Source organism: Falco peregrinus, chromosome 6, assembly GCF_023634155.1.
Source record: "Falco peregrinus isolate bFalPer1 chromosome 6, bFalPer1.pri, whole genome shotgun sequence".
NCBI lineage: Eukaryota > Metazoa > Chordata > Aves > Falconiformes > Falconidae > Falco > Falco peregrinus.
In genome coordinates this window covers 92569060-92593624 of record NC_073726.1, presented here as the reverse complement: position 1 = coordinate 92593624, position 24565 = coordinate 92569060, and the positions used below count along the sequence as shown (strand labels likewise).

General features: G+C 46.9%; 1 protein-coding gene across 6 annotated transcripts; it reads left to right on the top strand.

The window, feature by feature from the left end:
- The first annotated feature begins 285 nt into the window (after positions 1–285).
- ING4 (inhibitor of growth family member 4) lies at positions 286–15825 on the top strand. Of its 6 annotated transcripts, none has more exons than XR_008747945.1 (11): positions 334–389; positions 2811–4057; positions 6391–6491; positions 12678–12749; positions 12921–13087; positions 13267–13381; positions 13704–13812; positions 14135–14282; positions 14680–14741; positions 14962–15135; positions 15229–15825. XR_008747945.1 is itself a non-coding variant. In XM_055809246.1 (11 exons), the coding sequence occupies exons 4-11, from the start codon at positions 6452–6454 to the stop codon at positions 14999–15001; spliced, it is 753 nt and encodes a 250-aa protein (XP_055665221.1). In that variant the 5' UTR covers positions 334–389; positions 2811–2981; positions 3863–4057; positions 6391–6451; the 3' UTR covers positions 15002–15825. The 6 variants fall into 6 exon arrangements, 5 of the variants coding, with proteins under 5 accessions (XP_055665222.1, XP_055665220.1, XP_055665221.1 ...); XM_055809246.1 differs by having other exon boundaries at positions 2811–2981; positions 3863–4057; positions 14962–15825; XM_055809244.1 differs by having other exon boundaries at positions 14962–15825.
- Positions 15826–24565: the final 8740 nt, after the last annotated feature.

Below are 24565 nucleotides of genomic sequence, written 5' to 3'. Positions count from 1 at the left end.
CTCCGGGCCTGCTCCCCGCGCGGCGCCTGCGGTCGGGCCGGGCCCGCCCCGCTCCCCATCCCTCTCCCCCCCGCAGTCAGCAGTGGGCCCCGCCGGGTGGCCTCCCGCGGCCTGTGCTGCTGGGGCTGGGGGGCGGGGGGGGGGGGGGGGGGGGGGGGGGGGAGCTGCCAGCAGAACCCTGAAGTGGCGGGCTCAGAGCGGGGGCAGCCCCACACAGCCCAAAATGGCGGCAGAAGCGGAAGCGCCTGGCAAGGCGGGCGGAAGTGGCTCGGGCAGCCGGGCAGTGTCACTTCCGGTGGGAGGTGCCGGCGTGCGGCTCCCGCCGGAAGCTCCCGTGTGTGCGGGGCCCAAGATGGCGGCGGGGATGTACCTGGAGCACTACCTGGATAGTAAGAATCGACCGGGACGGGGACGAGGGGCCGTGGCTGGGGCCGTCCTGGCGGGGACCTGCACAGACAAGGACGGAGTGCGGCTCGGGCCGGGGGCCCAGCTCTGCCCGGGTGCTGACCGGTCCCTGGGGCCGCCCGCGGCCTGCTCCGGACCGCTCGGGCGGCAGCCTTGTCCGGCTGTCCCCGGCCCGGCCGTGGCGGCCCTGCTGCCGCCCACTCCTGGCGCCGTCCTGAGAGGCCCGGCCCGCCGCGTAGAGGTCGCCTCGGGGCCTCCTGGAAACGGCGGCAGCGGCTCCGCCTGGGGTGCCGGTACGGGCTGCCCCTCTGCCGTGGGGCAGGGCTCGGCTGGGGCTCCTGGGGAGCCCGGGTCGGTGGCGCTGGCAGCGGCTGCGAGCGACCGGTGTGTCCCCGGAGGGAGGAGCCCGGTGCTGCTCCAGCCGGCAACTTGGCTGTTAGTGGCGTTCCCGGGACAGGCTGTAGGGCTGGTGAAACCCAGGCAAAGATGACTTTTGTGTCTGTAGGGAGGCAGTTTCGGTAGCTTCCTCTGATGTCGTTTTACAAATGCAGCCCCGTTTGGCTGGTTGAAGAGAGCTCTGTAAATAAATACTGGTGGAGTTGGTAACATTATCAGAGCCCTCCTGTGATACCATCCTGCCTGAAGGTGCTCGTAACTTTCAAACTCTGATCTTTGGGGCTAAGACTTTCAATGCGTCTTTTACCCTGTGTTCTTAAAATAGCCATGTAGGCTAATCAGAGGAGTTATTTTTGAAGGAACCTACCAGGTGGTTAAGATTTAGTAACTTGTTCTTTGATTAATGCTCGGTTTATGTTTTCTTTCTGATCTGGTGTCAGTACTAGAGACAGGGGAGCATGTTGATGGGGTGGTGTGTTTAAAGTGTGATAGCTCTGGTAATTCACTGTACTTGGCCAAGTCAAATCTCTTGCTATCTGTCTGCATACGTTTGGAAACATTGGAGCTTGGTGCTTCGGAAATTTTGCTACACTAAGTTTCCTCCAGCACAGAGCTCTCTGGTGTTGATATGGAGACAAGGGGGTTCATTCATTGTTTCTGCAGTGCTCCTTTTGTCATTAGGAGAGGAAGCCTTGTGAATTAAAATAAGAAAGTTCAAGAGCCATAATAAATTTCAGTTAAAGCTGAAAAGAAGCTGGAAGTGAACAGGCCCTTAAGGATCTGGGAGCTGCAAGGAGGGGAGGGTGCAAAAAGCCAGGAAGAAGAGCTGGAAGGGGAGGCAAGTTGTTAGAGAGGAGCAGGGATTGCTGAGCAAAGATGTATGTAATTCTGCACTTCTCATTCTGTTGTGGAAGACCACTTGACTGAGGCTCCTCAGCAAAGGTGGCCAGGAGTTGGGGAGGACAGGGGCTGGACAAGAGAAGAAAGAGGCAACTGGATAAGGAGCGAGCGCATGGGGAGGATGCAGGGTTTTCCTGCTGGGAGAGCACCTGTATTTTGAGTAAGTGCTGCAGTGCAGAGATAAAGGAGCAAAAGACTGGGGTTTGCAGATGGTAGGTGGAGATGAGAAAGGTGCAGCACTGAGTGTGGAGGGGTACGGTAGATATCAGGTTGAAGAGAAAGGAAGCTGTAGATGAGCTTGGTGGCCAGAGAGTGCTCCCACCAGAGTCAAACACTTCCGGGTCTCGTTGTCACAGTCAGCTAAAGTCAATGAACCCCCTGGAAACTCTACTGTTCCCCTCTACTACAAGCATACAGAGAAAAATTACAAGTTCTTACTTCTTCTCTCAGCTGAGATGTGTTGTCCTGCAATTGAATTAAAGATCTTCGTCCTGTTGAGGATGTATATTAACATGGTGGTGTAGGCTATTATTTTTAAGGTATCTTGCTTAAAAAAATCCAAAAAATAATGTGCACAGTCTAAAAGTACTTTAAAAAAATCCAACCTCAGATTTGTTAGGAAGAACAAAGCAAACTTTGGTGTGATGGTTTAGGCTTTTTTGCAAACTATTGGAGCTCTTAAGGCCTTTTTCAATTTTGTCTGGTGTTCTGTGTAGTATATGCAACATCACTTCCCTTTGTTAGCTAATTATAAGGCAGCTGCTGTGCTTAATTTGGAGTTTCTTTCAGAAAAGCACATTGTATGAATTGTAATACTTACAGGCAAAGAGCATCCATTTCAGTCTTGAGTAAGTTAGTTTTTGATAGGCTTTTCAGTCATGGTTTTGTGACTTTTACCTGTAGTTAATTTTCATGGTTCCAATATTCAGTCATTGCACCAATAACACCTTTTACTTGTCATGTTGACATGTCCCCTTATTAAACGTTTCTTCCCTGTGTAGATTGTAATTGATCAAATCTTAACCGTCTTTCTGGAAACTTAAAAAATATAATAATTGCCGGTGATAATATATTTTTCCATTTTCTAATTACTTATATTGTTCTTCAAGCCTGCTCTGATCTTTTGACATCCTGCTTGAACTTCTGACTCTGAAAATGCATACGGTCTTTTAGTAACTAGTCTTCATGGTACTACCTAAAGAAGTCAGGTTATTGCTCTTCTATTGGCTATGCCCTTTTCCCTCTTCACCATTGCGTTTCAGCTGGGAGCTCATATTCAGGTAACTATCTACTATGATATTGATATGATACAGTCTTCCTGTTTCTTAGAAATATGATCCAGCATCCGTTATCCATCACTTATATTGTTTGTTCCTAAATGTATTACTGTCTGTAAGACTTGATGGAAAGTATCTGTTTGCAGTCGGGCTGTCTCTTGCTGTCTCAGTGGTCTGTTCCTTCCATGCCCATTCTTCCAGTCTGCATCTCACTTCCTAATGACTAACTTTTGGTGGATCAAGAATTGCTTTTGTGTGATTTGCATGAGTGGTGCAGCCACTGCTGATAGTTCTCTATAATGCATTCTAAAGCCTTATGTAGCCGTTTAAAGTACTTTTAATATATCTTATGTTTGTTTTTCTCTTATTCTAGCTTGTTGTGCAAGATACTTTCTTGCATATGTACTACTTCTCATATTAAGACATCAAACTACATCAAGTTTTTAATGCAAGTTTTGTAATAACTACAAAAAATTGTTTTCACTAATGAAACGTACATTCTTACCAAAAAAGGTCCAGTCAGGCAAGATTAACACTTAATCTATATTTTCACCCTTGACTAATTCTTTGAGATGGTGTCAAGTCAGCTATTCCATTTCTTTTTATGCCTGCCTGACAGCATTCAGTTTCCCCGTTGCTCCTTCCAAACCCTCTCCCCGCTCCTTTTTTTTCTCCAGTAGTCCAGTAATTTAAAAACATTCAGTTCAGTTTTAAAGTAGTTCACTGATGTTCAAAAAACTTCCTGAAAATTGATACAATTGACTTTTGGTCAACTCTTCTCAAAATGTCTAATATTTACATTTACTTATTGAAATTGAATTTTTTTAGTATTATAGTGCTGATGCAGACAGAGTTTTCAGTTGAGTTTTTTTTTCCTCCCACAGAGATTCTCTTTCATATGGTTTACTGGCTGGATCTGCTCAGGGAGTGAATGAGGAATGTGTGATGAAAGAGGGCATTTGTTTGTAGGACCTCTTCATATCCTTGAAGAAAGGAAGGTGTATAATGAATTAAGTGAAGATTGTAGGAAGAAAAAAAGTGGCCTCATGTTTGAGGCAGTTGAATACCACTCTGACAAAGTGAGTGTGATGTTTTTGCTTATTTTGGGGGTCACACTTTTTACAGGTTCTCCTTGCATGGATTGTGCTTCTCTCAAAAATTAGTAGTGAGTGAAAATTTGTAGTCAGAGGAGCAGGTATGCTTATGGCTGCAACTGCAGTTTGGTTTGTACAGGTAATTCTGAGAAGTCAGGCTAGGTAGCATTCTTAGACATTTCAAGAGGTGTGTTTGTAGTTAGCTGGCCTTCTTGCCTTTAATCTCTTTGCCTCAGTAAATCTATTGACCTTTGGTTTATTGATAAGGGAAGTGGGCTACTCCACAGCAGTTTTGTGAAAAAGCATTTTAGTGTCACAGTAATGAACACCTTGAAAAGGTGGTTACCAAGTCAGTTTTTTCAGATTGGGTTTTGGGGTGTGTATGTGTGACTATATTGAGCAAAAAGAATAAAATAAAACTTTGAATCACCACTCAGTCACTGGGAATGAGAAACACCTCGTATGAAAATCTTGTGCAGTTAGGTAATTAAAAACTATACATTGAAAGGTATGAGCAGTCTGACAAAGCTGTGCATACAGCCTTAGTTGTTTCAGTTCATAAATTTTGAGTCCTCCACTCTGGGCATCTAAAGCTCTTTTCCAGGAGATTTTTGTGGAATAGCCAAGATACCAACAGTTCCTTTAGTAAAAGGTGTCTGGCAGCTTCTTAGGTCTGGTATTTCGGTAGCTTTCAAGTCCTTGCTGTAATTTGAAACTGAGTTTAGACCTAGGATTAGACGTGCCCTTGCCTTTGCTCTAAGCTGCTAATTACAAAGCATATCTGAGATATGTTATGCTCCTAGCAGATGTTTTTGCAGCAGAAAGATATGCACATTCCTTCTGTACCGAACATCCTGACAGAGGAACTCAGTCTCTTGTCTGATCATCATCTTTCATCTTACTGAAGTTGCCCCTTCAATGACTATATTGAGCCAAAGGATTCAGGGAAGGGGAGGAGGAGGAATGTTTCTTGTTCCATTTCTCTCTTCCCAAGTGGGTTTTTTTGGGGGGCATGGCTCTTTCCTTAGTTCTCTTCTGTGGCTGAAGTTAAGCATGAAGAGATTTCCATCTCATCAAATATTGTCGTCCTCCTGGTCCATTTTATGCCTGCTTCTCAGGGGAGAAAGCAAGATACTGAAGTGCTTTTGCTCATGCCAAGAAAGCAGTGCAGCTTTAGTAGGGGAAAGACTGTGGGTGCAAAGGAGTTAGAGATGTAGAAAGGAATGAAGGAAGAAAAGAGCGTTTTGTGATGAGAGGATTGAATGTGCATGAAGACTCATTAGAGGAGCTTGTGCTTGTTCAAACTTGAGTTACTGTGCTTGGCTCAGTATTTGCTCTCATACTGGGTTAGAAATACTGTAGTGGAGCCTTTGAGGGGGAGAAAGGAAGGGCGACTAATACAGTTTTTCCTGAAGATGAGATGCAGAGACTGAGTTTTCTTTGTTTTGGGATTTTCAAGAGGATTGCAGGGCTGGTTTGTAATAGACATTGTTGAAGTACACCTATTTAGAAAACAGTCCCAAATAGTTTTCTACAAGTCTCTGTCTATAGGTGAGTGTGCCATGAGGGTAGGGATTGTCTTTATAGTAGAGGGAACTGCTGTGCAACCACATGTAGTTATTTTCTACTATCAGTGCTTCCCTGTTTACCCACCTAGCGGGTGTCAGAATAAAGTAAGTAGTACACGTAGTGAAAACACACAAATTTATCTTTTTATAGCAACAGAACCAAGGCGTATACCTCTCCTCAACTGTCTGGTGCCTGAATTTGTTATTAAATGACCTCTCTGCTCACATACCTGTGCTCTGCTGCTGAGGACATGTCTGCCCAGTTGCTCAGGTCGCTGAGGTGAACAACAGGGTCGTGTCTGTGAGTGTGCTGTCTGAAGTAGTCAAACAGCACCTTCCCCGCTGGTTCCAGCTGTACTGTCCACTACCTATGTTCCTGCCTGGACTAATGAGGCTGTTGCTTTATTTGCCTTGCTGAATGGGGAGCACACTTTGTTCAGGTTGGGAAGTATGTGCCAGACTGGAAGGAAGTTCAGATTTCCATATGATTGAATTGGTCTGTTACTGAATAAATGTCAGCATAAAATGTTGGTAAGGAATGGTAACAAAACCATAAAAAGTGTTTCCATCTTCCCCTACCCCAAACCTCTGAGATACTAGATTCTGCCAGCGTTTGGGCTAAATTAGACCTAAACGCTTGAGAGAATCATCAGCAGACAGCTAGTAACCTCGGTGAGCTTGAGAGGTAGAAAGATGTCGCTGGCCTGTCTAGTTGGATGGCTGCTTGATATTAATTCCGTTGTCTTGGAGGCCACCAGTCAGGACCTGTTCCAGGAGCAGACACTAGGACATATCTGCCTCATTGAAGAGGATGATGGAGACAGCAGACTTAGATGAGGAGTCCTCAGCTGGTAAGTTAACATGTTACTGTGTAGTCATTTTCTTTTGGGTTTTTCCCCTTTTTTATACCGATTAGGGAGGCATCAAGTTTCCTTTGCTCCTTCTGTTTGCATATGTCAGTAGGCACATAGAGTTGCACCCATTTGGGGCTCATCAGTACTGGAAACCTTACGTCAGCATAAGCAGAGAGCAACAGGAGCAGCATACACCCTCTTGAAAGTCATCTTCTTTCTCCTACAACTGACATGGGAATGTCCTTTCATTCCTTAATAACACTGGCTAACCTGGTGAAATAGGGTTGTTCTTTTGCAATAGCTACATCTGGATTTTCCTCTGTATAGCTTCATCAAATAAGGCTATGATGTGTATTGTCATCTTGGTACTCTTAGAGGGCATGGGTGTGATGTCAGAACTTGCTCTAGGCTAGCCCTTGATTCCTTCCCAGTCCTGACGGCGTTCTGAATTCCCCAGCAGTTCTTTTATCTGTCACTTTACCTGCAATCATGACTCTTATCCCATCCCCAGTGTAGCATGCAGCCATACCCTCCTGTTCTTGCCTCTAAAGTTTCTCACATCCTACTTCAGATATGCAAATTGCTCAATAAATCGTTTCTATATTCAGCACTATTTTAGTGTAGTTAAAGATGCCTTTCACCTTACTGAGACTTTGGATTAGTTGCATCTGTGATGCAGCACACACAATCTGTGGAAAATTACAAAAGATCTCATGCAGGGGAGAGAATTTGGTGATTCATAGGCATCATTTGTTTCTGTGTGAAAGCTACTGGCACAGCCCACACTAGGCTAATACATCATCTATTATTGTTAATGACCAGTTCATTTAGAGTTGATTTTGTTGTTGACTGGTATTTTTTCTCGGAGCTGATACAAGATGGCTTTACCAGACAAAGCATACTGCATTTTCTCTGCATGGCTTCACTTACTCAACAGCAAATCTGATGTGGCCATTTTGGCAATCGGCCCTGTGATCTCTTTGGTGGTGGTCCCTGCCTTTGGAGGTCTGTGACAGGCTGGAAACGCCTGGAGTGGTGCAAGTCTCATTTGACATGTCAGTCTTCCACTCCCTCCTCCAAGCTTCTGAAATCAAGATTGATCTTTAACACAGCAATAAAGATCCCTTTTCTGAGACTTAACAACATTGCCTGCTATCTGCTGGCTGTGGGTGCTGTAGCATTGAACTCGTGTAATAAGACAAGGAGAGCCCTCCCTGGGAAGAGGGTCCCACTCTCTGGGGAGTACTACATTTCTGTGGCTGTTGCATTGACTGTTGTTGCTGAGTGATACCATTTCTTTGCATGGTGCCTGAAGCAGATGTGCCTGGGTGGACTAGTGTGCAGTGCCCTGGGGTGTGTGACATGGCCACAGAATTCCCGGGTGCCTGTGGCTACATCGGTCCACCATGCATCAGAGTACTCCATTTATAAAAATGTAGGTAGTATTATCCCTTATGGAGGTGGTGTCAGGATAATGTTGCAGCTCAGGATGCGCGTGTTGCAGTAGGGCTGAGCCATATATGAATAGCGAGAAAGGTATATATTGTGCTCATTCACCAACTTCAGTAAACTGTGTAGGAAGATAATAATTAGCTGAGAGCACAGGACAGTAGAAGCAGCGGTTTTAAAAGGGTTACACCCTCAAAAAAGGAGGGATGGAGCGATATAAAAGACATCCTTCCCCCTAAGGAGGAAGCAAGGAAGCTCCTGAAGATTGCAGTAAGGCGCTTGTCCTGCAGTATACGGCACATGCTACAAAATGATGAGAATTGCAGAGTACTTGTAGGAGAAGTCCTGGGTGCTTCCCCAACAAGGTCCCAGCCAGTTTCCTGTCTCAGAGGGCAAAGAATTCCCCCTCTCATTGTGGTAGCCCCTGGCACAAGCAGGACTTTCTAAATTAACCTTCAGCAATGTGCTGTTTAAAGTGTTTGCTGAAATCTGTACTGTTCAATAAAGCAACTGTGGTTATGTTTCCAAATGCATTTTCACATGTTTTAATAAATTTAAACATGCATCTGAACATGGTGAGTGACCAGATGGCTTGGGAGAGTCCCGGTGTGTTTACGTAGCACTCGGTGCAAGGGGTCTCTTTAGGAACTGGGACAGTACCAACAGGCAGCACCGAACAGCCCCGTTGAGCACAGCTGGCAGGTGTGCGGTGGAGGGCTGAAGTGGAGTGCAGGTTCCCAGGTCGCGTAGGCTTGCTCTCTGTGTGTCCGAGTTAAGCAGCTGAAGTTTAAATACCAGATGCCTACACTTGCCACCCTGCATGTGTTTCTAAAAATAAATAAATAATAATTGGAGGGGAAGGAGCGTGGTGATGGACTCTGACTTTTGGGGAATGAGAGCACGTTGTTGTGGTAGTCTGCAGAAGAATGAACAGGGGAAGGAATGACAAGGAAAGAGGAGAAAAAAAGATGAAGGAAGGAACGGGGTAGTGAAGGGATAAGAACTGAGGAAAGATGAAAGTAGATAGAGGGATTTTAGCTTGTGAGAAGACATGAAAATAAGGGAAGGGAAGGAAAGGAAGAGGTGGGAAAATCCTTCATGGGAGACTTGCACCGATGATTTTCAGGGTAATCCTGCTGTGCTAGGAATGAGTGGGGCACAGTGGGGCTGTCTGTGGCTCTGTGCAGGTGGACACAGTTGCATTCATGCGGGCCCACACTTTGGGCCAAGCTGCTGGCCTTGCTAGCACCTTCCTCACTGTACACCTTCACTGTCCTCTTCCTCTCTTGCTGCTGTGCCATTTGTGTTGCAAGAAGCCCTTTATTTTTCTATCGGATTGTTGCCTATCTGGGACAGAGTGATGGCCCTTCACTGTGCTCTTCCCTAGTGATCAAGGATGCCTCTAGGGTGTTTTTCTTTACTATGATCCATTTAAGAATCTGAGAATTATTTGGGTATTTTACAATAGGTAGTATTTAGTCATGAAAAGCTTAGGTGCATCTAAAAATAAGAAAGCACAAATGAATTGTAAAGGAAAAAGGAGAAATTCAGGAGGAAATGAAATTGCATAAATAACATGAATGTTTTTAGAAAGACTGAGAGAAAGCATGTTGCATTGGTAGGAATGAAGAAATGGAAACTTAAATCTTAGATTTTTATTGTATTTTTTAATGGGGCTGTTAGGGTGGTGATGTTGGATAGCCGGCACAGCACAGGCCAAGCAATTTCAGCAAGTGTTCTGACCACTGTGATAAATTCTGTGACGCAGAGCATCATTTTGTTTAAGGTTATGCAAGAACTTTTGAATTAAGCTGCAGATAGCAGAAAACTTACCCATAGTTTGATTGAACTGTATACCATGCAAATATTTTCTTGCTCAGTTAAAACTTGCTTAGCTGCAGCTTTATTTTGTTACGCTTTCTGTTCTTGTGAGACTTTCTCTGGATCATAATTTGTAATGGTATGCTCAGCTTCTTCCCACTTTGAAGTGAATAGATAAAGCATCTTTGTAACAATTCTGAAAATAAAGTCACTGTACTGTCACTTGTTTCATTTTCTCCCAGTTTATTGACAAAGCAGTTGCAGAACAGTGGCCCAATAATAGATTTGCAGAGTGAAGCATTGTCCTGAGGTTTTAGGAAATCGTTTTGCTGGTTTGAGCAGGGAAGGAATTCAAATGACAGGGGTTTGTCTCGTCAGTCCCCATGGAAACCTGCCCAGCTAATGAGCCTCTGGAAGATCATTGCTGGCACCTGCTTGACTGGTAAATGGTGTCTGTGCTGGGTGTCTGCTAGGCCAGAGCTGGGCTGGATGAGGCCTCTCCCTGTGCTGCCGGGAGCCCTGCGCGCCGAGGCAGCGGTGCAGGGGCGCAGGGCTGGCTGGGAAGGGCCTGGAGGTCACTGGAGGATAGATGGCACGGGCTGGAAAGGTCACACCAGGCCCACAAACGCAAAGGGCAGATGGGCTTTCCAGATGAGGCTGTGTGCTGGCATTAGTGGTGGTGGCAGATTTTTACAGTAACGGCTGTGAAAAGCTAAAGCACAGTCCCTTTCAGGTTCTGTAGCAGAAGCAAACTCCTGCCAGAGTTCCTCCTGCTGCGAGAACATCGCTGTGAAATGTGGCCAAAACCTTGAGGGGGTTGTTCTGCCCCACGAACAGCATCCTACCGGGTTTTGTGCTAGCTCAGGTGCTCGCTCTGTCTGTCTTTCTAGCTCTGCTGAGGGAAAACTGACTGTACCCAGTGGAATTTGTGCTTCTACCAACTTTCCTTTTTAAAAGAGAAAAAGAAATTACTTTAATTTTTTTTTTTAAAAACATACAAAGTTAAGAGTTTAGAAGTTGTAATCTTCCAGGATTAAGAGACTCTGTGTAAGTTTGACATACTGTGTGCAGTGCAAGAACAGACACTGTTTTCCTCTAGAGGATACCTGTCTTGTCTTCTGCAGAGGATGCTTTAGGGAGGAATGAAAAGTAGTGTGCTGCAGTATAACCCGTGTTTGATTTGCTGTATAAATTGAAAGGTTTGGAGTTGACGAGGCTGGGGATCGCAGGAAAGAAGGCGGCATAGTCTTGAGATTTCCAAGCTGGATTTCATCCCTGCCCTAAGCTCCCTTTGTAAGCAATGATAATTTTCAGCATTCTGTTCCTGCTGCCTTCTGAGATGCTTTGCTGAGCCATAGGGATGTAATCTGGTAGTCAGCTCCCGAACCTTGTGTGAAGTCTGTCACGCTGAGCAAACACAGAGGTAATCAAATTTAGGAATGTGCAGGCAGCCTTAATTTTGCCACTTCCTAATTTTTTGAGAAATTGATTTTGCACTGTTAACTGTCCTTAGATGCAGGGGGTGATGTGTATGTGCTGTGTGATTATGTATCTGGGCACTTACGGACACATACCGCCTGAACATTTCTGAGATACTTAAATTGGAAATGGCAACAGAAATCTATTGAAACAACAGCTTGATTACTTACAAGGAATCTGTATGTAACTTACTATAGTCTGTTTGTGAGAAGAAAGAAAAAAAAGTTAAAAGAGCAGCTTCTGAGCACAGCGAGGCCCACAGTTGTTTTACCTCTTACAGGAATTAATTTCATGGCCCGTGTGTAGTACTTGTTAAAACCTGCCTGTTGCATACAGAGCTTCCCTGCCAGCTGATTGCTTTTCAGGGAGATGTCTCTGCTGTCGAAACATGTGGCAGTGAAAATAGAGACTGCTGCTGGGACTGATGTATTAGACAGTTTTGATGATGGATAGACACACCTTCATTTACACTGCCTGTGTATTGGAGAGTGGGTTCAGGAAGCAGACATGCTTATGTTGTGTTTCTGAAGAGCTTTTCACCCCGCCTTTGGGGTTTTTTAACCTGCAAGAGAGGGTTTTTTGATTTTATTAGATACAAAGGTGACAATAATCAAGCTTGGACTTCAGGTTAATGCAGTGACACTAGATCTCAGTTTGATTAGACAGGCGTGGAAAAATGAGAATTGTTTTTTATCAGCTTTGTCAGTTGAGCATCTGGTGATGCCTGGGGGGCGAGTAGCATAGTGCATTGAAAATTAATTGACTACCTACTTCACATTGCTCATTCAGAGCCCTGCAAACATTTATTATTCATGATGCGTAGCATCCTTTCAGGTGTTGGACAGACCACCCTGTCATTACAGTGCAGAAGGCAGAACAAGGCACACGTGTTGGGGGTTAAGGCTGCTGTTCACTGCTCCCCGTCCTGTCTCAGATTTGCTCTTTGGCTCTGCACAGTGTCTCCTGTCCCTATATGTAAAATAGATGCACTAAAACGGACTCGCTTTTCAGTGAATTAGCGTTTGATCAATTTTTACTTCCTTCTATAGAAATAACTAAATGGCATTATTTACCAGCTGTTGTACTATTTTTTTTCATTACTGAATGGAGTTCTTGGGTGGATACGTTGTATTGTAATGAGTGACTTCATTACAAATTCTGGTTTTCTGCTTTCTTAATGTAGGTCTTTCTGCCTGGCAGCAGTTCTGTTAACTAATATGTATTATAGAACTATGCTCCTCGATTAAATATATCACATTTTTATAGCCTGTCTCATTTGATGTTGACAACAAGTGGAGCACACTAATGTGCACCAGGAAAGGGCATTGGGAATCAACAGAGTGGTGTGGCGTGGTGTTATCAGTTTAGCTTTGTTCGTGCCTTGGCACGGGGGACAGGAGCCTGACTTCTCCATGTATCCTCCTTTCCCTGCAGGTATTGAGAACCTGCCGTTTGAACTGCAGAGAAACTTCCAGCTCATGCGAGATCTGGATCAGAGGACGGAAGGTGAGGATTAGCGATGGTTTTGTTCACTTTCCTTTGCCTTTATCCCAGGGATCGCAGGGCAGGGGAGGAAGCCACCAGCTGCTCTGACCCTTCAGTCTCTCTCAGCGCAGGGCACTGTAGTGTGTGCGTTGTGTATGTGTATTTACGTGTTGAACGGTAAACTTGTTTCAGACCTCAAGTCAGAGATCGATAAGTTGGCCACGGAGTATATCAGCAATGCACGGACTTTGTCTTCAGAGGAAAAACTGGGGCTTCTCAAGCAAATCCAGGAGGCCTATGGGAAATGCAAGGAGTTTGGGGACGACAAGGTTCAGCTGGCTATGCAGACCTACGAGATGGTATGAAGGGAAGTGTCTGGTGCTTATTGTATGTGAAAGGATGTACTGAAGGCCCTGATCTCTCTTTTAGGCCCTACCTACTCTTGCTTCTCAGCAATTAGCGCAAGCCCTGTGCCCTCTCCTCTTTGCCCTCTTGGGCTCTGTTCTGTGGTATTTCCTGGTCGCTGTCGTCTTTGCAGGTTGATAAGCACATCCGGCGGCTGGACACAGACCTCGCTCGCTTTGAAGCAGACCTGAAGGAGAAGCAGATAGAGTCGAGTGACTATGACAGTTCCTCCAGCAAGGGCAAGAAGAGTGAGTACCACCACTGGGCTGCAGATTGATACAGGAGGCAGCCAAGTGACTATGGAAGTGGTGGGGATGAAGGCAGGCACTGGAGTGGTACAGATCAAAGACTGTTACGCTGGAATCTGAAGGACAGGTAAAAAGATGGTGACCTGGGCTCTTCTTGTGTGAGCATATTCAAGGCTGCTAGATAAAATTAAGATGGGGTGCATGGCCCAAAGCCAATATGCACTCCAAAGCAAGAGTGTATTTTAGTGCTGGAGAGGTTGTTACTGTCAGGTGCCTATTTTGATGGGGTGGCAGATGCAACACCTTTTTCTCTTCTTACCAGAGGGCCGAGCCCAAAAAGAGAAGAAAGCTGCCCGTGCTCGCTCTAAAGGGAAGAACTCTGATGAGGAAGCGCCAAAAACTGCCCAAAAGAAACTGAAGCTTGTCCGCACGTAAGTGTTTAAGAGGATTGCAGGAATGAGAAGCAGCACTACAAGTCAGAGCAAGGGAGGCCTAGCCAGACTCCCCCGGCAAAGGATCTGATCCCCACTCCCAGACTAGGTGGTGTCCCCTGTCCCTTCTTGGGAAACAGGAGGAAGGAGACCTTTAAATTCTTTCAGGGAAGCGTGGCACGAAGGGGAAAGCAGGTCACTTTGGTGGAGTTGGATGTATGTGCTTAAAAAAGAGAAGTGGCAAACAAGGGCATTGCCTTGAGAGACATGAAGGGACTCGAAGACAGTTATTTTGCTGATTTTCTTTTATTCCTATCTGCAGTAGCACAGAGTATGGGATGCCTTCCGTCACCTTTGGAAATGTGCACCCTTCGGATGTATTGGATATGCCCGTGGACCCCAATGAGCCTACTTACTGCCTCTGCCACCAGGTCTCCTATGGGGAGATGATTGGCTGCGACAACCCAGATGTAAGAGCCCGCACTTGATGGAACTGGGGTGGAAGGTTGTGGAGAGAGTCTTGCACAGAAAGTCTTGTCCTGCTTGGGTGGGGCCTGATACAGCAAGCAGGGACAAGAAGAGGGCTTCCCTCAGGCGGTTTGGAAGGGCAGAGGGGTGGCTTGCCATGACCTGTCAAGTGCCTCTTCAGGGTTTTCCTTAAAATGTCAAGCTTCTTGCCCCCACACTTAGCAAGGGAGAAAAGCAAGTTCTCCTTGCTAACAAGGTATAGGTTGGGTGTGAGTTGTCATTCCCTGGTTGCTGCTAGGGATTTAGGAGTTTGTGATCAAAGACTGGGAAACTGGTACCCCAGAAGCAATGATTTCAAAAGAAAACTGCTCATTAACGGACTGTTCTCTGTCCCCACAGTGTTCCATTGAATGGTTTCATTTTGCCTGTGTGGGTCTGACGACAAAACCGAGAGGAAAATGGTGAGTGAACAAGCAACCTGGAGGGGCCCACTGACCTTTGGAAAGGGGAGGTCCTGGGTGGCAGAAGGGAGAGTACTGTACATACATGCTTAAAGACGTCTTAAAAAGGAAAATTTTAATTAAGGCTTTGTCAGGGACCTTGGAAAAGGTCCTTTGGGACTCTGTGTTGGGGGTTCATGTCATGCCCTAAACGCCGGCTTTTTACTTCCCTGTCTACCAGGTTCTGCCCTCGCTGTTCCCAGGAGAGGAAGAAGAAGTAAAGTCCCGTGAGCCCTCAGTACTGCTGCAGGAGCATTCTTCCCCCTGCCAGGGCCTCGTCGCAGCTCCCCCAGCCCCTGGGGCCTTGGCTGGGGGGAGCCTTGCCCTGTTTGTGGTTTGGGCCATCCCTGGAATGGTGTGTACCCTCACAGCGGTTCCTGTGTGTTCTGTATCCCTGGTTGCTTCCGAATCCCTAAGGGAGGCCCTCTCTGTGTGCTGTTCCAAACAGGTCTCTGAACCTCAAAGGGAATGAATGAGGGCACCGGGGTGGCCACCAGGTTCCCAGGGATTCAGGTAGCCCCTGATTTGCCTTGGCTTTCCTTCAGCCTCCTCAGAGTTCATTGCCTACTCTCTGCTTAGAGAGCAAGGCTATGGGATGGGGGAAGGAAAGGAGGTAAGTCTTCAGCATTTTAGGTCTTCGATTTTCCTGGATCTTTTTCAGGAGAAGAGGGAGTAACCCGGCCAGTTCTTAATCTAGTGGGCTGGTAGAGAGACTGAAAACCTAATGTACTCCCTGTCTTTTAACCATTCCACTGCTGGTGCTGAGCAGCCTGTTTTGTTGGGGAGAGGAGGAGGGAGTATTTAGAGCTAGCTTTGTCTCTCTTATTCCTGGGGTAAACCTGCCGGTCGGGGAAGTACGCTGTGTGAAGGAGGAAGAATTTCTGACCACATGGGGAGAAATGGCTGGATCTAGCCTGTCCTCTGGCTCCAAAATTCTGCCTGCCTTTTGTGTGATGGTGCTTCTCCATTATGTTGATGATGGGAAGTTTGGGGATTCAGATCCCACTTGTATAATATGGAAGTAAATAAAGTTCATTGAAACAGATACTCTGTTTGCCTTGCTGTCACCTCCAAAATAAACTGCGGCACCTGGTTTCTTTAGTCAGCTCTGCTTTCATGTTAAATGATGAATGTGGTACAACTTTTTGTTGTAACAGTCCTGAACAGTGTTAATAAGTGACATTCCACCCAAGTCAGGCTTGAAAATGTACTTAATGCCCTTGCAAAAGGGTGCTAAGCCTTCTAGTAGCTGGGAAAAATATCTGCCCCTTCCATCATGCCCTCACAAGAGGGTGGACATTTATTCATGAGATTTTTGCATCATTTACTTCATGAGTTGTTGTCTTTTAAATGAGAGGTGGGAGCTCCAGAAGGCCAGCCCTCACTGGCTGTTGGGCAGCACAGCTGAGAAAATCAGCCCTCAGGGCAAACCAGAGGTGTCCAAGAATGTGGACAGGTTTTGCAGATACCCTGATAACCTGCTCCCCGGTCACCTTCACCTTGGATCACCTTGTTGTCAGAAACTCCAGCTGCTGTTACTAAGGTAATGTTAGGCTCCGAAACAGTTGCTGAAGATGTGTCTCTCTCGGCCGTGTCTGCAGGTAACTGAGAGGAGATGATCCATGCTGAAGCTGCCCTTTATCAATTCCATTGGCATGGCCTGGAGATGGATGAGCTTGAGTCTCTTCTTCCTGCTTGTTCTCTGCTGTTCAGGAGGGTTTAAGCTTTTCACCTGGAACATGAAGTGTTTTCCTCGCATAGATAACTCGCACGAGGATCACTGGAGCAGTTTTGTTCTTGTGGTTGTGCAGCCAAAGTTCTTCCAGGGGTCTGTCACTGGGTTAGTTCAGAGGACCGTGCAGATGAAGGGTGGTGCTACTCTCACCTTGTAATTGTACGGGGACCCTGTCAAAGCCACCGGCTCAGAAGCTGGCACTGAGTCCGCTGTTGGGGTGAGTTAGCATTGAGTCAGTCTTGGCTTTTGCTTGGAGAACGGGTGCTCAGGTTCTTGTCCTGCTCAGGAAAGAAGCGAGGTAAGTTCTTACCCAGACTGGCTCAGACTGTTTGTGGTACCACTGCCACAGTCTGGATCTCAGTCCCCGGATTGTCTTTGACCATTTCCCAGGGCTTCCCTCCTTAAACAGAGAGGAATTGAATTCTGCATGTTGGTTGTGTGTCTGGTACAGTTTTTGTGGCAGGAGACGTGGTGCCATCATCCGGCGGGTGAGAAGGCTGTGGCAGGAGAACGAACTCTTCAGCTGGGGTTTGTCTGGGTACCAGCTGGGTGCTCAGCTAAGAGGACAAATGGAGGATCTGGTCTGAACTTGAAAATGGGAAAAGTGCAAGGGTGACAAAGGATGTGAAGGCTCCTCTGAGTGGTTTGGTTTTTGTGGGGTAAGTTGGGGTAGATTGGTTTTGGTGGGCTAGGGCGCTGGATTGTAGCGGCCACTGTCTACTACAATAGCAAGCTGTCTAGGAGCTGCGGGCTAGAGAGGTGTTTGAAGCAGTGGCCCTATAACAAAGCCACTGCTGGTGGAGGATAATAAGTAGCTTCTAAATGGATGTGGTGGAATGTGAACGCAGCATGAGCAGGCTGGGCTGCATCACACACCAAAGCAGGGGACAAGGTGGCCTGTTCCGTGCTGCCGACTGCGCAGAGGGGCTCTGGTTTGGGAAACGAGGCTTGGGGCTTTGGCAGTCAGCGCAGGACACTGGGGAAGGGAGGCAGACCAGAATACTCCAGATTTCAGGCTCAGGCTTGGCCACAGGGTTACTGTTGTGCTTCTTGGCAGGCTGAGAATGGGAATGTTCTGACAATTTCGTGCAAAACATGTGAGAAACACTTCGGCCGGGCTCTGGTTCGGTGGCAGGAGGCGGCGTGGAGTGCAAGGTGGGCAGCTCTGCTCACCCACCCGCTGTCCTGCCACTGCGTCCTGCTGCTGCCCAACGAGGGGCTGCTTCAGCCGGCGGCGTGGAGCATTCGGGGGATGTTGCTGCAGCTGAGGGAATGCTCTGACTTACGGGGAGAGGGGACTTGCACAAAAATATGGCAACAACCGAGAATTTTTAAATGGCCAAGTATAAATGCAAATGAAAAGACATTAAAAGCTAACCTTGGAAGAGAGGGAGTAAGGGCAGTAACTGTGCAATATTTAATCACCAAAGGAGGAAAATAAAAGAGTCAGTAGAAGCTAGAAATTACAAAGCACAAAAATGAAGCCAGTGGGAACAAAGCCTGTGAGCGACAAAGCTAGAAACATAAGCAGCTTTTTTTAGAATGCCTTTTGTTTTTGATATAATTGAACATGGCACATGTCCATTACCAACTGCAGATAGCAGAATTGTTTGTAATGAGGGGAGGGGGAAGTGTTCTGTAAATATTTATTCTTTGTTGGTGCTGGTGTCATATGGGGATGATGTACTTCCTAGGCAAACAGTAAGGAGGATTTAAAATAGCATCTACTGGGACAAGGGCTTTTTTTGACCGGCAGTCTTCAGTAAACGGTGTTTGTCATCCTGTGAAAGCCACCTGAAGGCACCTCCATGGTCTGCGCTCTGCCGGGCTCTGGACTGCCAGGGAAAGCCTGGTCCTTAACAATGTCGGGAAGGCTGCTCTGGCAGTCCAGATGTGAAATACTGAAACAGCAGAGAAGTAAATTGCTTCTCCCTAGAACAAGCAAGAAATCCAGGTCAACAAAATAAAATCAGTTTGGCTGGAAGTAGCAGAAAAAGGTCAGTCAAAAATTTGTTGATTTTTTCTTTTTTTTATTATTTTTTTAAATAGATCACCGTTAATAGTTACCTGTATCACTGCAGCGGTAATGGAAGCTGAAGTTTACTTCTAGAATTGAAGCGCTTAAAGAAGGGATACACTAAGTTAAAGTAATCATGAACTCCTTTAAAGAACTGGCTAGCTTGCAGATTTCCTGGAACAGCTGTCAGTGCAACATAAACACTTTCTAAAATGGAGCTGGAGAAATTGCCCTTTTGGAGTCATTGGAAATAACCTAGCTGATGAGTACAGTCAAGCCTGAGTTTCAGGAAGCTGGTGCCGTACAGCACGACAACAGGGAAGACTTCTGTCAGCCTTGTTAAGCCCATTTCTTAATAATAATTGATCATGCACGCAGACAACTGGTTTATCTTGTCCAGCTGTGATTGCCCCATCCGTGGGCATTGCTCCTGGGTAGCTGGGTGAGCGTGGCCGATGAGGCTGTTCAGCAAAGTGTTCGCATTCCCAGCGAGCTCTTGTCCCTGGGCTCTGCCACCACCGTGCCTGCTGCGTGATGGACACAAACCATCCCAGCCATGACTGTCACCTTCCACCAGCGGGACCACCTTCTTCAGCTGCTACAGACATAGCAAGCGATTAAACTAGCCCCCATAGCTGGGCAACATTCAGCTTTTCATTAAGTGCTCTTAAGGTATCATTTACCTAATTACACACTCAGAGCCATGTGGCAGGCAGCCTCTTACTCTCTGTTAAACAGGTTGTATAAGGCTCCCACGCTTAAGCAGACTGAGGCTCAGCTGTAGAGTGTTTTGGTGATACTCAGATTATCGGGGATCAATTCTTACGAGACGATTACTGGATATAAATATCTTAGAAGTGGAAACGCTGATTGGAAGGTACCGTACCGCTGGTGGTCATCTGGTTCAACTTCCCCTTCGAAGTAGGGCTGCTGTCGGTCCTAAATCAGGGCAGATACATGCTGGGTAGCAAGATGCTTTGTAGCAGAGCAAGCCAGGATAAGAAGCAGCAGTTGTGTGGCTCCAGGTGAAAGGTCACGTTGCTGAGGATTTTAAGGCTTGGTTCACATGCTGGCCAAATCAGTCCTGAGATCTCCACTTGGCAGCAGAGGAGAAAAGCATTCCCAAGAGATAGTTTGCTTATACTGGCTGAAAATAAGACCAGGTCCTCCCCGGATGTTTCTCATTGCAGATATGTGTTGCTGAGAAGTGGTGGTTACAGGTGACAGCAGGATTGTTCCCCTCTGACGTCCACAGAGAAATGGGTGATGCTTCCTCCAAGCCCCAGAAAGGAGGGATACGAAGCCTGCCTCGTCATTCGCTTGGCTAAGCAAAGCTTTAGCTAAAGCGGAGCAGGGTGTTGAGGTGACTGAGCCCGGGCCACGATGCAACCCCAGTGAGCGCTCCCGTGTGGACTGGCAGCAGCAAGGCAAAGGTTTCCTGTCTCCTGGAGCAGGGCGAGGCACGCTGGTCACGTACCAAGCACTTGTCATAGAACGTTTAACGCAGCGGGATTATCCCAACTTCCGAATGAGCTTCGCCCGAGGGGCGAAGCAGACCCGGCTGGTTTGGCTGTGCCTGACCCCGTCGCCCTCCGTACAACCGGCCACGGCGCTGCTTGGTCGCGGCCATGTGAGCCGGGAGAGCGAACCACGGAGACATTGGCAAGCCGAGCGGCAACATCTGAGGAGTGTGCGGTGCCTGACTGCTCTAAAGCAGTGGCAGTAGGCAAGGAAAACGGCAGCATTAAAAGAGTTAAAGACTAATAGAATGAAACAAAATGTCCTCTCTCTTTCCAAAGACTACTGAAGAAAGTTTCTCCAACTCCTTTGCCTAGTAATTACCGTATCAGAAGCATAGCTGCTTTTTTATCAAATAAAATGCATTTCATTTATAAAAATAGTCAAACATCTTGATTAATTTATGCTAATTTATGTTTATTCTTCTGAATACATAAAAGAAATTTAAGTGTTAGTTTTAAAAAGACATTTTTGCCCAAGTCTTAAGGACAGGTAAACCTGTGACAAACGCTAAGCTCCTAAAGCCTAGTGCAAAAAAAATGTTCAGCAGGTTGCCCACTTTGGTCTGGTTTTGCAGATGTACAACTTAATTTCAGTGGTTTAGGTTGCTCCACTGAAGGAATAATTCGTTCAAAGCTGAAAACCAGGCTGGGAGGAGAAAGGGCTGGAATTATTTTTTATACATTGACAACAAGCAAGAAAAAAAAGTGTGAGACCATGAGATTTCCTTGTTCTGAAAGCCCGAGGGATCCAGTCATTGGAAGAAGCCATGTAGTAACCACAGAAAGATCTCCGTGGGAAAAGATGTCTCCAGGGCTCTGTAGCCCAAGCGCCTGCTCATACTACAGGTAACTTTGTGGTTGGATCAGGTTGTTCTTGCACTAAAAAAACCTGCCTGAAAAGGCTAGAGCAGTTCATTCAAGCATGCTTTTATTGAATCTACTCCATTTTAGGTTGTATTATTAATGCAAGAAACCATTTTTAAATGCTGGTTTTGCAATCAATTAAATATTCCATTTTCTAAATGACAAGTAAAAAATGCTTCATTCACTATTTCCTAACAAAATAAAATGTAAATTAAGTATCTGAATTAATGCATGTTATAACTGTACAGTGCTTGTATAAATGTGAATAGATTAACATATCCACCAAGTTAAAATGAGTGCCAATTTTTATGTAAAGTCTATATTTATCAGCATATTCACATAGCTCTCAGCCAGTGACAGTAAACCTACCAAAATAAAGTACAAATGTGGAATGAAGATTATTTAACCTGTGATTAAAGTCAGCAATTCGTATCATTTTGGTTTAAACCAGAACACTCTAATGCTTTTGTCTGTGGAGATGGAGACCCCAGTCCTGCTCTGAGGGGGCTGGTACCCACGTCCCTCCCCACAGGGCCATAGCTGCCAGGATGAAGGTGCTCAGCATTGGGCTCTTGAAGTAGTTTCTGCTGCACAGAAGACCTAGAGCTGGACTGGAAGAGGACCTTCACCTGGCTGCTGTGCAATGGCTCTGGTGGCCTTGGCTGGGCCGTCCACTCCTCCATTGGTGCCAGATGGCAGCTGGCCTTAGAAGCCCAGGCACACTCCTGAGATGCAGCTCCACAGCCTCCAGATGCAGCACTGGAGGACATCTAAATCCGTGTCCTGTAGGCGCTGGGGCAGGGACTGCTGTCTCAGCCAGCGGCTTTGTTGTCCCACAGCGCAGGCCAACACTATTCCCATCTTCCACCCCCCCTTGAGGTTCCCCCGCCGGGATGTTTGGTTTGTGGGCAGACGGCTGAACTCTGGCTCTGCAGCTGGTTTTGCTCGTGGCTTTATAGTCACTGGTAGGGCCTGTGCCGAGGGGTGCGGGGGGGTGGGAGATCAGCACGCTGCAGACACCGGCATCGATTTAGCAGGGAGGGTCCCCTGTACCGTCCAACTCCTTATGTGGACAGAGCAAACGTGCTCTTGCTTGAAGCTGCTGCAGCCTCGAGTGAGACCCAGCAATGTCACCAACAGAGCCACAGCCCCCATGGAGCAAGGGCGCCTGTGCAAGCCCGAGGTCCCGGGAGCTGCCAAACAATTGCTGAGGAGGGGGGATGCCCTGGGAACTGGGAGCTGGCAAGAAGGTGAGCCTGGTGGGCAAGGAGAGGGAGGGGACCCCGAGGAGAGCCGGAGCCATTGCTGTTGAATGTTGTCACCTGTGGAGGGGAAGGGATAACATGCTGCTGAGGGACCACGATGGGCTTCGGACCTCCTTCTCTGCCTGCTCTCTTGGGTATATGTTTTAATAGATGAAGGTATCACAGTTTTCCCTTTCCTTTGATGCTCTGTAACAAACACGTAACCTGGTGTGTCTCAGGGGCTCTGCTGGCCCCTTCCTCAGCCCATCAGAACAACTACACGCGTAGAATTGCTCATGGCCTCCTCCATAAGCAAAGAGCCTGGTGTTTATTTCCTGGCAACATATCGATATACATATTGCAGTTAACAGCACTGTTATGGCTGTACTAATACTCTGATTTTTTCACTCCAGCTAACATGAAAGAACAGATTTAGGTATTTTTACCAGAATTTCCTTTCTGAAATCACTCCCCCCCCTCCCCCAACAGGTGTTTTAGGAAGCATTTTTCTATCATCTCTGCTTACATTTCAAATTATTTAAGACACATGCTTTCTAGGGATGCTGCCTGACAAGGCACTGAGTCTGGAATTCACACCTAATCTTTGTAGCCTGCATCTTTATGAGTTTTTGAGCTGATCAGGCACTCTTTCCCTGCCAACACCCTCAATTTAACTCACAGAGCTGACACAGCCTAATATAGCCATATAGCCATCGTTACTTCTTTGGTTAAGCGCTCTGTGTGCCTGAGCATGCTTTTTTCTTGGCAAGTTAGGCCAGCGTGCGTGTTGAGGAGCCATGCTACGCACCCCCACTGGTCACAGCCCTCAGCTGTCCTGGCCTAAGGAACAGTGCACAATATACCACGTACCTGCACGAGGTAGCGAGGGAAAAAAGGGATGGGCAATTGTTTCAGCACCTTGTGTCCAGGATGGTGGTATTTTTGGGTGCTCACCTTGATTGTCTGATGTTTTCTATCATCGGATGAAGGAAGGAGCAATATAACCCTTGTAGCAGAGGAAGAAGGGTCTGTGAGCCACAGTCCTGTGGTTTTCAAGAGGTTTTCAGACATTACTGGTGTTTGTGGTGGAACATGCAGAGCAGAAAATGCTGCGAAATAGCCAAAGTATTTAAGACAAGAAGACTAACTTGGAAGAGGAGCTTGTCTGCGGAAGGATGGTCCCTCACAAACCAGACAGGCTCTTCCAAAGCTCAGAATCAGCACAGCAATCTGATAGCAACATGGAAAATCCAACTCCAGTGAGCTGTTACCCTGCTGCTACCATCCCCGCGTGGCATCAGGCACTCCATAGGCCTGAGGGTTGCAGCTGCATCATCAGGTCACAGAGCTCAGGCCAGCACACTAACACCATCTGCAGAAAACTCCATTTTGTGGTGGCTCTGAAAACGAGGTTGTAAATTTGCTTCAGTGCAAAAATTATACAGCCTGTAATGCATCATCAGGGGTAGAGCCTTAAAGGTGCCAAGTTAGCCCTCAGAAACCAGAAAACACCGGAATCAGCCTCACCCCTGTACCATGCAGTACTGACCAGTATAATTGCTTGATGCAGCAGTAGGGAGTAGACCTCCCCACAGCTTGCAGCACTGATGCGTCCTGTCCAAACTGCTCTTCCTCCTGCCCTCACCCCTCCCCCAAGGATGACTTCTTTTTTGCAGAACCTTAAAACACAAGTGCCCAGCTGGCACAAACCTATCCGAACAGCACAGCGGTGCCTCCTGCACAAGCAGTCTCCCCACCTTGTGGGTGCACGTTGCAGACTAGCTAGCTTCTCAACACACTTGTGGACTGTAGGCGTTCCCTGAAGGATTTTGACAACCTGAACCCAATCCAGGGTATGCCACAGTGCATGACAAGTGCTAAGTAGCCAACCTGCCCTCACATCACTAACCTCCCCCTTTCCAAATATACAGTAGCTCCCACAGGCATTGCTACTAGAGCATCAACCAAGGATGACTTCTTTGACAGCTCTTTCATCTTCTGCCTTGTGTTTGAGTTCTCAGTGTACGTCTGGGGGCTCTGGTCCGTTCATTCTTGTTTCCTGTTTTCATACACCATAAATCTCTTGCTGGCACATGTAGACCCAGGCTGTGTAGCCAGCACCTGCCAGACGTTAGTAACACTGCATAACATGCTGTACCAGTATGTTTTCCTAGGTCATGCATTTCCTTCAGCCACCAAGGTCAGCACTGAGCTCCCCTGGGAAGCCACTCAAGTCAGGACAACAGAACTCAGCCTGGGCTCTGTTGTCATGGGGGAGCAGTGGGGATTAACAGAATTGGGGAGCTGAAGGCCCTGGAGTTCTCTAAAATCAGCTAATTAGCAGGATGTCTCAAGCTAAGCAATGGAAGACCAGGGACATGCTAAAATTTGTAAGCCCCAGCAGC

Excerpts from the sequence above, each read along its gene's own strand:
- ING4 (XM_055809245.1), top strand. The coding sequence starts at position 6,452 with ATGATGGAGACAGCAGACTTAGATGAGGAGTCCTCAGCTG. Across the intron at positions 12,750-12,920 it reads TCTGGATCAGAGGACGGAAG|ACCTCAAGTCAGAGATCGAT; the intron begins GTGAGGATTAGC and ends AACTTGTTTCAG. Across the intron at positions 13,813-14,134 it reads AAACTGAAGCTTGTCCGCAC|TAGCACAGAGTATGGGATGC; the intron begins GTAAGTGTTTAA and ends TCCTATCTGCAG.